The sequence below is a fragment of the Geotrypetes seraphini genome, chromosome 3, assembly GCF_902459505.1.
Source record: "Geotrypetes seraphini chromosome 3, aGeoSer1.1, whole genome shotgun sequence".
Taxonomy (NCBI): Eukaryota; Metazoa; Chordata; class Amphibia; order Gymnophiona; family Dermophiidae; genus Geotrypetes; species Geotrypetes seraphini.
In genome coordinates this window covers 369,636,146-369,649,290 of record NC_047086.1, presented here as the reverse complement: position 1 = coordinate 369,649,290, position 13,145 = coordinate 369,636,146, and the positions used below count along the sequence as shown (strand labels likewise).

The 13,145-nt window shown below is 39.5% G+C and overlaps 1 protein-coding gene across 5 annotated transcripts in view; it reads right to left on the bottom strand.

Moving 5' to 3' along the window:
* DHX57 (DExH-box helicase 57) overlaps positions 1-13,145 on the bottom strand; it is a 125,486-nt gene that overhangs the window by 66,986 nt on the left and 45,355 nt on the right. For all 5 annotated transcript variants that reach the window (XM_033937165.1, XM_033937166.1, XM_033937167.1 and 2 more), the window contains 4 exons: positions 12,386-12,581; positions 7,267-7,391; positions 6,262-6,395; positions 3,590-3,644 (listed from right to left, as the gene is read on the bottom strand). In XM_033937165.1, the coding sequence (XP_033793056.1) occupies positions 3,590-3,644; positions 6,262-6,395; positions 7,267-7,391; positions 12,386-12,581 (510 nt within the window). The remainder of the gene's footprint in view (positions 1-3,589; positions 3,645-6,261; positions 6,396-7,266; positions 7,392-12,385; positions 12,582-13,145) is intronic.

Here is a 13,145-nt window from a genome sequence, read left to right as displayed (position 1 = left end):
ACCTAAGTACTGTAACTAACTAGTGTCAGGATGGACTGGTCCTCCACTAGAACTCAGTCTAGAAAACAAAAACTGTATCAGGACACAGATCCCTGCGGCTCTGCCCCATTTTAAAATCCAAAATCTGAAGAAAAAGCCAAATTGTCCCTGCCCACTAGGGCTGACTGAAAAAACTTCATGCCTTACCTTTAGAACTCTATAATTTAGGTGTAGTGTGTTTTTTGAAGCTTTTATCATGAGCCACAGCCAGAAACACGCACCCGAAACATGCTTTTCACAGTACTGGCACCCCCGAACTAGCTGGTAATTTTTGGTCGCTAAAAGCCGGGCTTCATTTGGAGAATCACCTGGCAATCATACAGAATTGCCAGGAGTGCTCGTTAAATATTAATGTGCCCATTTTACTATAATTTTTACAGCAATGACCTTGTTGTACTACATTTGCATGGTAGAGCCAGAGGCTGCTAGGAAGCTCGGAAAGACCATGGTGAGCTGTTCTGATAATCGGGCGGTAAAATACTGTCATGTTAAACCGTCTGAAACCAGTTTAGTGACCGTTGTTAAAGGCATGGTAAATTTTGAGAATTTAGCCCATTCTATTATCCAGGCTGTCATTACTTCTGCTCAGTATTGAGAATCATTTGGACTTGGGGGTCTGGCAGATGCCATCATGGCTGGGATGGGTGAATGCACTTAAGATTAACATTCTGCCTAAATTTTTATGTTTGATTGCCACTCTTATCATCTGGATACCTAGACCAGTATTTTGAAGTTTGCAGAGGAAAACATTTTAAGATATATCTGGAAAAGGCAGCCATCTTGGGTACTGTGCTTGGTGTTGTATAGGCCTAGAGAAAAGGGTGGAATGGGGGTGTCCAATCTCTTTTACTATTATGTTGCTGCACAGATCAAGGCTATCATTGAGTAGGGAGTTCCCCAGGCTAAAGGTTAGATGGTTATTTAGCAATGTTCATGTCCTATAACTCCACTGTGGGCTTTACCATGTCTAGACACGAACATGGCTAGATGTGGGTGCTGCTTAAACTCCCTTTGTTTCTTTGACGCTGAAAGTTTGGATGGTGATATGTCATCATTACACTGGCCATAGGAAATACTTTAAGAATAATGCTGAATTTCTTCCTGGATTGAATAGTAAAGTTTTTAATAAATGAGATAGACAGTGTTAATGTGCTTTGGGTCAGTTAATAGACATAGACTCCCTGATCTCTTTTGAGACTTTGAAGGATAGGCTTGAATTGGAGGATAGGCATAAATTTGCTTACTGTCAATTGACAAGCTATGTTACTAAAAAAAGTGTATATTGATCTCACGAGAGATGAAGAACCCATAATTGAGCCTATTTCAGTGGGAGCTATGTCAAAAATTGAGCATTGCAACCAAATGACCATAGTACTTCGCAATTTCTTATTACACGATTTAGGGTTATTGGAAGATATTCTTGAGTGGGACGAGATTTATTAGAACTTGCTTAGAGGGTCCATGGCAAGTTATCTGATAGAAAATGGGAATTACATCATTGCCATTATACACCTTTGAAACTATGTCAGATGTATGAACAAGGGTATGGTTACTGTTAAAGACAATGTGGGCATCTGGGTGCCTATTTTCATATATGGTGGACATGCCCTTGGGTACAATCCTTGTGGAAAATGATTGCTTGTTGGGCAGGCAAAGTACTGAACAAAGTACTGCTTCTTTTCAAAAGACAACAGAAGCACAATTGTACCTTTATAATATAGGCACTCAGAACCACTCACTGCATTGGAAGTACTAATTCATGCATTTACAGTTGCCCAAAGAATATGCAACAGTGTGCATATACTCTACCTGTATATCTACATATTTTATAAAATACATATGTACGTTGCCACTTCACCCCTATTCTGCCCATACCCCCCTCCAAAATTGCCTGTACACCATCATGATAGCACGAATACTTGCACCTCTGTGGAAAAGATCTTTTATAACGTTGTCTCATAGGATACACATACAAGTACAGTGATACTATGGAATCCAAACGCCCCAGTACTCGAACAACTTGGAATCCGAACTAAAAATTCAAGCAAATTTTGCCCCAGAATCCGAACTCTACTTTGGAATCCGAACACCCTGCACATTGTATATGTGTGTTGTGTCCCAGAATCTGAATGCTGCTTTGGAATATTTGTTAATATTTTACCTCAAAATCCAGTGTATTTACTGTTACAATTTGAGTTCGTGGGACCCAGGAACGGATTAATCCAGTTTCTATTATTTTCAATGGGAAAAATTGTCTTGGAACTTGAATGCTTTGGAACTCGAACAGGGTTCTGGAACAGATTAAGTTTGGATTCCAAGGTATCACTGCATATGCACTGACAAGACAATGTGCACCATATAATAAAACCATCCTATTGTTGTATTACACTATTGAAGTTTGAAAATTAATAAAGATTTACAAAAAAAATAAGACAATGTGCACCATATGAGTGCTGATAGTAGGAGTTCCTGGGAGAATAATTTGCATACAGCAAAAGTAGAGAGAAGAGATGACCATGAAATTTTTTAAATACGAGAGTAAACACAGAAAGTATGCTTCAGAGCAGGTGAAAATAGGTGCATTAGTATTTAAAGACTACCAAGGCTGGAGCTGGGTTCGTGTTTTATAGTTTGTGTTGCCCTAGATGACTTTTTGGACTTCTCAGTTAGGCCCTTTCTGTTATAAAATTTATGTTTCAACAATTTTATTGATGACTATGCAAGAAAACAACAATAAAGATATAATAACCAGACAACCTTGTCATAATTTGTGGAATATATCTCCCTCCACTTGTCCCTCTCCCCATCCCCTCAAACAATCCACAATTTGAGTGAAAACTGCACCTTGATACAACAGAAATAAATATCGGTACCATTTCTTGCCAAAGTGATCTTTCTCCTTATACTGCAAAAATTACTTTAACTGAAATGGCTAAAAAAAAAATATATATATATATCTAAATAGCATCTTTAAATATAAATATATGTATAAGTTTGTCAAGTGCTGTATATTTTATTAGTAATGTAATGTTTTAATATTAATCACTTGTTTTTTCAATTTTAAAATGAATAAAGAATTTAAAAAAAAATATCTAAATAGCATCTTTAAATATACATTTTCTTGGAAATTTTAAAAATAAGCTAAGTTTCACTACTAAAACCCACAGTAGCATTGACAAAAAATTTTCTTCTTAGTGCAAAGTTAGCTGAAGTTAAATCAGGAAATACATTAATTTTAGAACCATGAAGCACTATATGCTGAGGAGGAATGTCCCTACATTCACTGCACAAAACTAGGATAATTTAGCTGCCAATCTGTTTTAAAATCGTTTACAGCGTTAATGAAAGATTAACATAACTAGTTTCACACAGTCAAATTTATGCTTGTTCTTGGGAGAGTTGATAATCCAGTAGATCAAAACTCCAGGCAAATTACCAAAAATCTATTCTGAAATGATCACAAATAAATCTAACTTCAGAAGTGAGCCCATTTACATACAATAATCAGAAACCTAAAAGTCTAGACACCAGCCTTTAACAGGCCTCTTACCCAGTAAGTGCAATTGCATCTTCCAGGAAGAACTGATCAACAGGAAACGTCTGTCCTAAATACAAAATTATAAAATGAAAGGTCAGTATTATTTTTGTAAACATTTTTTATATTAATGTACCATGCAGATAGGTATCGCATTTGAAAAGTATTCGCATTGCATGAGAACATAACATGAAAACAGCCATGCTAAGCAGGGCTGGTTTTAGATATGCTGGACCCAGGGCAGAAATTAAGGAGTCCCCCTCTTTTACCTGCCCCTCTCCGAATTTCTGCACCCACTACCACATATCGTGACAAGGATCCCGCCAACCCCGTCTTAGATCCAGGGGAAGAACCAGTTAGCCCTATTAGGAACACAGGAGTTAAAACTGTCAAATATCCAGAAGCTAGGAAACATCCTGCAAGAAGCCCTAGCCAAGCTAATGTGCCTTTAAGAAGCACAAAAGCTCAGCCTTACTATAGTGGTATTGAGCCCTTTAAGAGTAGGTCTGTCTCTGCTGGAGGGGGGAGGAGTTTGGCACCTAGAATCCCTTCTCAAGAGCCTTCCTCATCAGTAGAGCAGGAAGCACGGCTGGAACCAAAAGCCACGCCATGGCAAGGGAAGAAGCCCGCCTTTCCTTTGGAACAATGTCCAGAGAGGAAGAAGCCTGACAAGAACAAAAACACTGTGGAGAAGATGATGTTCAGGATGCAGGCTTTATTGAAAATACAGTCCGATAATCCACATGAAGAGATACCTAGGACCCAAGTGATTGGAGGACTATGGACCCAACACGGTCTTCCTCAGGGGTCCCTGAAGGTCCTAATGCAAAAACTCGTGGATCAAAGGCTAAAAACAATCCTGGGCAAAAGCTCTGCGTGGTTGAGAAATCCTCAAAAGCGGGAGGAGGAAGCCACAGGCAGAGATATCTGGCTGGCAAATGGAGAAAGGAGAAGTCACAGAGCCTAGCCCTGTACTGGAGGAGTCAGAGGAGGAAAACCCCATGGAGTGGACACTGGACTCTAATTTGCCAGACTTATCTGATGATGGAATGGAGTGTGAGTAGGCTACAAAGCCGTGAAGGTTTATTTTTGTTCTTTTTCCTGAGCAAAGGTTTGTGCCTGAAGATTTCAGAGTGGGGCATGGCAGGCTCAGCATTTTCAACTGTGTTTGGGAAAGTGTTTTACTTTCTTTGCACACTGGAAGTTTGTGCTTTTTTCTTTCTTTTTTAAGACCTGTTGAATCTGGGTTTTCTACCAAATTCTCACCTGTGCTATGAAGTGTGGACAGCCTATTATTTCAGGTGGGGTTGCCAAATATCAGAGTGGATTAGGCACACCTTTTGGCCTGCTTGGGAGTACTGGTCTGACCAAGGCAAGGCAATAGCCAGGACCAGAGTACTTGACCCAGAAGCTGGGAAAAGAAGGGACTTGTGTTTGGGAATTTTGCAATTTGGAAGGAAAGTGTTTGCAGGCTGTGTGCAGCCAGAAGATAGGAGAAGTCTGTTCCTGAGAGTTTCTTCTTGAAAGACTGTTTTGGGCCAAATAAAGGCCTATCAATTATAAGGAAATCCTTGGACTCTGTTTTTTCTTTATGCTGTGCTGTAAGGGGGAGTGTGTTAAATAAAGCTCCTGGGGACTCTCTTAGAGAGGGGTGAAGGGATTTGCACTCTGAGCCAGGCTCAGGAGTGAAGGGCAAACTTTTTGGCTTTTGTTTTTGAACCAGAGAATCTTGTATCTTTATTATTGCACCATTCGTGCCATTGCTTGTATCCTGACTGTATGTTTTGGGTGTTCATTAATAAAACTTTACTTTTTCCGGACCAAAGAAGACTCAGTGTTGGGAGGCACTGAGGACCAGATTCTGTAAAAGACGTCTAACTTTAGGCATCCAATTAAAGTGGATAATAAGTCCAATGAATGACTTTAACAAGCATTAATTGGAACTTGGACGTCTAAACGTTGGACACGATTCTATAAATAGATGTCCACAATTTCATGGACATCTATTGGGAAAAGTTGCGCCTAAAAATAGGCATGGGAATGGCGTGGAAGTGGCTTCAATTTGGACGTCCATTTACAGAATCATATGCTGCTCAGCGCCCGAACACATCTACCTAACGCCTAAAATGTAAGCCTAAGGTGACTTAAGCGTTGCCCAAGTCACATCCATTTAACTCATGTCTACCTAGCACCCAGCTCATGCTCAAAAGTATACCTGGTTTTGCAATGCCTACATTTTAGGCGAATCAGCCTTTATGCAAATTTAGTCCATAATTCACCCTGAATTAAACAGGGCTTTGCCAGAACATAGAATTGCCACATGCATAAAAATCTCCAGGGAATGCTCAGGTTTGTCAGAATTAACTAAACACCCGGACACAGAGTCCAAGGAAGAAAGTCACCATCCATAGGGAAAATATTTAGGATCCTCCTCTCCACAACTTACTCCCGCTCTCTCTCCACTACCCGAGGTACGTTAGATAGATTGTGAGCCCATTGGGACAGATAGGGAAAAATGCTTGAAGTACCTGTATATAAACCGCTTGGAGTGTGGTTGTAAAAACTACAAAAAAAGTGGTATACAAGTCCCAATCCCTTTCTCTTTTCCTTGACCTTTAAGTTACTGGCTTATCTCCATATTGCAATACAGAGTCATTGATTATACATAACAGTTCAAACTCTCCTACCTGGTATATTTACTACTGGAGCGGTGTTAAAATAATGGGAGAAAAGCTCTGCATTCAGGGTGGCACTCATAAGTACTACACAGAGATCTGGTCTCTGGATTATTACATTCTTCAAAACTAGCAACAAGAAGTCACTGTGGAGAAAAAAAACATATATTTTAAGTTTCTTCTGTGCTTGATCACATCATCATGTTTTTCATTTATTTATGTAATGTACTTTGTCGTCAATACATCTTAAGCAACCTAGAAAAGTGCTGTGACCAGATGGCACTGCTGTAAGGTTTTAAGACAAAATGGATCAATTATAGCTCAGCATGATGAGCTGACTGCCAATAAAGCTCTCCCAGGTTTTGGTACTAGCCTACCAGATTATTTTAGCATTCGTTTAGAGCAAGTTGATCCTGGAGTACCCCCCCTTGCCAGTCAGGTTTTCAGGATATTCACAAAGAATATGCATCTTTTTCATGCATATTCACTGTGGATATCCTGAAAATCAGACTGGCAAGGGGGGTACTCCAGGACGATTTAGAAAACACTGTTTTAGAGCATATCCTTTAGCAATTATTTCTATTTGGATAAATGTGTCCAGATGATGCAGGTATTGTGGGAGACCGTTTTAAATTTTGGGACCTTGTAATGCGAAAGTGGATTCATGTAAGGAAAAGCTAGCTTAAAGCACTGTGTCGATCTCGAGTTGAAAAAAGAGTTTGTAACAATTATGTCCAAGATTAGTCCTATGGAATTCTCCTCATAAATGGTTTTGTGGAGAATGCATACAATTTTATATTGTATTGAATTGTATTAGCTGTTTTATCTATTGCTAGTTTTACTTTGTTGTATTTTTTGTGCATTTGTATGTTTTTGTTGTAAGCCACTGAGAATGCCAGATCATGCAGCATATAAACCTTTAAAATAAATAAAAAAATTTACTCTTCAGAAAACACCTGTTCCGACATGCATACACATATACAGTATTGGCATATAAAGTTTAACAGCTGGGTATACCTTTCTTCTGTTCTCTCATGAACTTCATCAACAATAATATGAGTTACTCCTTGCAGGCATGTGTCTCCTTCCAGCCTTCGTAGCAAGACACCTGTAGTGCAGTAAAGCAGCCTGGTAGCAGATGACTAGAACAGGAGGCAGAAGAATGAGAGAGACACAGATTTAATGGCTATATTTCAGCTAGTCTAACATCCAACACCCAGGGTACCTCACTGAAGGTATGCAAAAGGGCTAATTTCATATAGTACTTTTTGGTTTGCTTTTATTTACTTCAATATAGCTTAGAACATAATAATCATACATCCTCCAATCAAAGAAGTTAAATGAAAAAAACTATATGATGGCCTCCTAGCCATTCAAGCTACAAAACTAGACAACCAAATCTCCAATCTATTGATAACGACCCCAGACTACAAGATGTTCAGAAAAGCAATAAAAACTATACTCTTCAAGAAATTCCACAAATTCCTTCCTTCTTCCCACTAACCTACCAACTCCCCAAAACTACCTGATCTCATCTCTATTATTTCCTGGAAATGACCAGATATCTTCTTTTGTAATCCACCTTCTATAATAATAATAATAATAATAATTTATTTTTGTATACCGCTATACCAAAAAGGTTCAAAGCGGTTCACAACAGAGAAAAAAATACATACAGTCAGTGTAGATAAAATACATATTAAAACAATCAATTAAAATTGGAATATATCAGTTGAAAAGCAAGGATGAGTTGAACAATAACACAACTAAGATGTAAACATGTCAAACAGATTGTCTTTAAAAAATTTTCTAAAATCAGAATAAGAAGTAGCCTCTAATATTGGTTTTCCAAGCCATGTATTCAATTTAGCGGCCTGGAATGAGAAAATTCTGTCAAAAAACTTCTTATATTGAGGATTTTATAGAAGGATAATTAAATAAATTTATTTTACGTGTACTCTTATTAGAATAGTTCAAAGAAAGATGAGTAGCAAGATAATCTGGTAGCATCCCAAAAACTGCTTTGTAACAAATACAGGAAAACTTGAACAGAACTCTGGACTCTACTGGCAACCAGTGAAGTTTTTGATAAGTGAGTAATATGCTCCCATTTTTTTAGTCCAAAAATGAGGCGAACAGCAGTGTTCTGGATCAGTCTCAGTTTTTTGAGTATTTTTCTGTAAGCCCCTAAATACATAACTCTTTTGTAACCCGCCTTGAACCGCAAGGTAATGACGGAATAGAAATCTCTAATGTAATGTAAATGATGGCAATTAAAGAATAAAATGGGGCATTCAGTCTGACCAAGAAGATTCTAACTACTATACCATGCAGGTTACCCTTACAGTTTATAACGCCATATAATTAAAATTTTTCCACTAGCAATTCAAATGATATAAAAGATTTTTAATTTCATTTCCCATATCATTCTTATTTTAGAGGTGGCAGCCAAGCTTATATCAAGACTAAAAATGGGCAAAAAGGGTATGCTCTTTATCCTCCCCAATTTTGAAATGCTACATCTACTGACAATGCTACCATCTGCCTGTAACTCTGGGAAAAGGGAAAAAATAAAAATAAATATCAGATGGCTTGCACAAAGTGCAGTGGACCTTTTGTCTTAACTTTAAAAATTTACAGCTCAATATGAAGCTGTGGCCGTCTGATTTTTTCACAACATTAGATATTCAGTGGCCATATCCAGATGGTTGCCAGCACTGAATATCCAGAAGGTGACGTTATCCAGTTTGTGGCAATATGTTGTCCACTATTCAGATAAAGTTAGGATGACCTTTATGTTAGTCTAACCTCATCTGAATAGTTAAATGAATTAGGTTCTTACCTTGCTAATTTCTTTTCTAGCAGATAGGTGTGTCATTCTGGACAGTGGACTATTCTCCCCATGCTCACGAGCTGTGCAGAAGGAATCCATTCCAGGAAGGAATTTCAGGCCTCAGGATAGGAGAATTCTATGCAAAACACTACAAATAAACTTTGCAGAATTTTCAAAAATTGTGCGCAGAATTCCACCAGGAGTACTTCATATAGCAGTCACAATTAAAGAATGACAAATTTGTCCCTGACCTCACAGGAACTCAATTTCCCTGTCCATTCCCTGCAAGTTTTGTCGCTGTCCCTGCCCCATTCCTGTAAGCTTTGCTTTAACCGCACACGAGCCTCAAATACTTATAATTTTAAAGTGTTTGAGGCTTGTGCAGGGATGGGACAGGGACAGGAAAAGAACTCCCATGGGGACAGGGAAAAATTTATCCCTGTGCCATTCATTAGCTGATCATTATGCAAATCAGCCTTTATGCAAATTTAGTCCATAACTCACCCTGAATTGAACAGGGCTTTGCCAGAACATAGAATTGCCACATGCATAAAGATCTCCAGGGAATGCTCAGGTTTGTCAGAATTAACTAAGCACCCAGACACAGAGTCCAAGGAAGAAAGTCACCACCCATCTGGAAAATATTTAGGATACTCCTCTCCACAACTTACTCCCGCTCTCTCTCCACTACCTGAGGTACATTAGATAGATTGTGAGCCCACCTGGACAAATAGGGGAAAATGCTTGAAATACCTGTGTATAAACCGCTTTGAGTATGATTGTAAAAACTACAATAAAGTCCCAATCCCTTTCTCTTTTCCTTGACCTTATCTCCATATTCTCATCTTGATCACCCTCTACTCCTAATTCAATGGGGTCCTCAAGCTCCTCACTCTGTATCTCCCAAATCATTTCATTTTCCTTATTTATTTCTCTAAGTTCTCTGAGGAGGTTACCTTATTCAGGGGAAACCCTACCCTGTCTCAGATGTAACTTCCTGGAGTACTTCTGACTTATGGTAGATGTCTGGGATGGTGGGGTCAGGGAATTGTGGCATCTTCAGGAATCTTTAACTGAAAGCTGGGACTCAAATTCCCCCCTTTCCACTGACCCCCCCAACTCCCCTTATCACAATATGAACACATAAGAAGGAGGGGTATGGAAAACTCCCCAAACTACAAATCTGCTTTGCTCTAAAAGCATAACAAATATGTACAGGCAGTCCCCGGGTTAAGAACGAGTTCTGGTTTTTTAAACCGTTCTTAAGTTCAATTTGTATGTAACTCGGATCCTGTACAGTACACAGTCTATAAAAACATTAAATAAATAGTCCTCAAACAAAGTACTGTAGTTTAAATAGAAAAAGATAGGAGGTTTACACTTACTTTTATCTGTCCCACTGTTCCCTCCCCACCACTACATCCAGCATTTCTCCCTCTCATCTCTCTCTTCCCCATGCACCTGTACCTCAACTCTCCCAACAGCAGCCCAATATTTCTTTCTCCCCCCCATGCCTAACAATTCACTTCTATCTTCATTTCCCCATAAGCACTCTCTTTCCCTCTCACTCAGACACCCATGTCCAACAATTCTCCTTTTTTATTCCCTCTCCCACCTCACCATTTCTTTCCCTCACTCCCTTCATTGTTCCATCCTATCTCCCAAGTTCATGCTCCCTCCCTCCAAATTTTGTGCTCCCTCCCTTCCTTTTGTGCTTCTCCCTTCCTGTACCAACGCGCCCCTTCTTCCTCCCTTCCTGTCCAAACGTGCCCCTCCTCTTCCCTTCCATGTCCCAATGCGCCCCTTGTTGTCTTTCCCTCCATTCTGTGATCCAAATTTGTGCCTCCTCCGGGTGTTTACCTCCTCTGGCTGGCTCCCTCCTCCCATCGCAGTTCTCTTTGCAAAGCCGCAGCTGCGGTTCCTGCAGACAGCTGACATAGTGGCCTGACCCTTTGTGCCTCCCGCAGGTGTTTACCTCTTCTGGTTAGCTCTCTCCTCCAAGTGGCACTTCTGTTCGCGAAGCCGCAGTCACTGGTTCCAGCACACAGCTGACCCGGAAGCCTGAAGGCTTCCATGTCAGCCGCGAGCCTCATGCAGGAACCAGTGATCACAGCTTTGCAAACAGACGTTATCACAGTCAAAGTTGCCATCTAAGCACCACTTGTCACATCAAACACATATGCAACCATTTAAGTTTTGTTTTTCAAACAATTCATTTTCTAATTACAGATCCTTTGTGTTCATCCCACACCTTTTTGATTCCGTCAGCATTTTCATCTCCATCACCTCTCCCTTGGGAGGGCATTCCAGACATCAATCATTCTCTCTGTGAAAAATAATTTCCTAACATTACTCCTAAAATCTACCACCCTCTTGGTGGGGAGGACCGAAAATTCCTAAAAGGTTGCATTCCTGGAAATTCTGTAGCTTTGTTGTTTCAATTTTGTGGACTCAACGGCTTTTGTTATATTTCATACTGTGATTCAATAACGATATTCATAAGTTTAAACACAAAATTCTGAGTTCTGAATTATCATTTCATTTTTAACAATATGAAATGACACGGAAAATATCAACAACCTAGCCTATGTCATTTCAAATAAAAGCACACCCTTAATACTCATTCAGACACCACTAATACTCGACCAGTCTGGTTTTGGACTGAATATCTGGACTCTAGGCCTCATTAACCAGTCAAAGATTTTTTAATTTTATCTACAAAGGCCAGCTAAATGCCAAGCTCTATTATTGCATTGCTATTTAGCATCTTTTATTAGGTCTAGTGAGATTTATCATACAGTGTTACCATTACAAACCTTTGCCCCATGTACATTAGATAGTTTGTGAGCCCATCAGGAGAGACAGGGAAAAATGCTTGAGCACCTGAATAAAGTCAGGTAAACCGTTCTGAGCTCCCCTGGGAGAATGGTATAGGAAACTAAATGAATAAATAAACAGGTAGGGAAAATGGCCGAGAATCCCTCCTATCAGTAAAACATAGGGTGCTGATAAAGAAAACAAGAAAAACATTCACTCTTGGCATTTTTCAACTGTCCTGGCTCTATTTTATTTTATTTTTTGCTTCATGCTGGTTCTATTAAATCACTTCCATCTAGAGCTATTTTTTGCCTATTGCAGTTTAGCTGACCTGTTTAAAACTTATTTGCATTTTCCTTGTATCCTACTTAAATGGGTAGGTAGTTTGGCAATTTTATGCTAGAGAAAGATCTTAAATATAAGTTATGTTAATCATAGACAGGGTATAAGAGATAGAGGAATTATTCCAGTGAAAAAGGTACAAACCTTCATGCTTTCAAGCCTGATCTGGTATCCCACTGTCAGCCCCACCTTTTCTGTTCGCTCTTGAGCCACCCGCTCAGCCACAGAAATGGCAGAGATCCTGCGGGGCTGTGTACAGATGATGTTAGACACTTGGCTGGAAGGACCTTTCAGTGAAGCATCCAAGATAAACTGGGGGATCTGGGTTGTCTTGCCACAGCTGTGCACCAAAATTGAATGGGGTTAAGAATGTCTCATTACTTTATTAACTGTGCAATTTAAACAACTCTGTTTAAAAGACCAAAGAAAGTGCTTTTCTTAACATGCATTATTTAAAGTTTTCCTGGCACCCTAGCACAGGAGGTTATTGTTCAAGCTTCTATCTCAGTAGTTTGGGCACACCTTGCTCAAGTCTTAAGAAAACAAGGAAGACAGCTGCAAATGCAAGCAGTGTCTCACTTCCGGTTCACCACACAATTGTTTCCCACGTACACACCTTTATAGGACCCCCAGGGACCCCTGAAGAAGACTTTTTGTCGAAACGCGGACCGTGTTGGGTCCTGTATCCCTAGCGGACTAGGTCCTTTAAGGCTCTTATGTGGATGATTTACTTTTATGTGGATGATTTTAGTGTACTTTTGGAACTTTGATATTTTCAAATAAAGTCCATTTAGGAACATCGTCACTCCACAGAGTTTTTTTTTGGTTTTCCCTGGATTTTCTTCTTTGTGGATATTTTGGGGTCAATTCCTTTTGTTTTTAGACAGCTGCTGTTACCATAGAC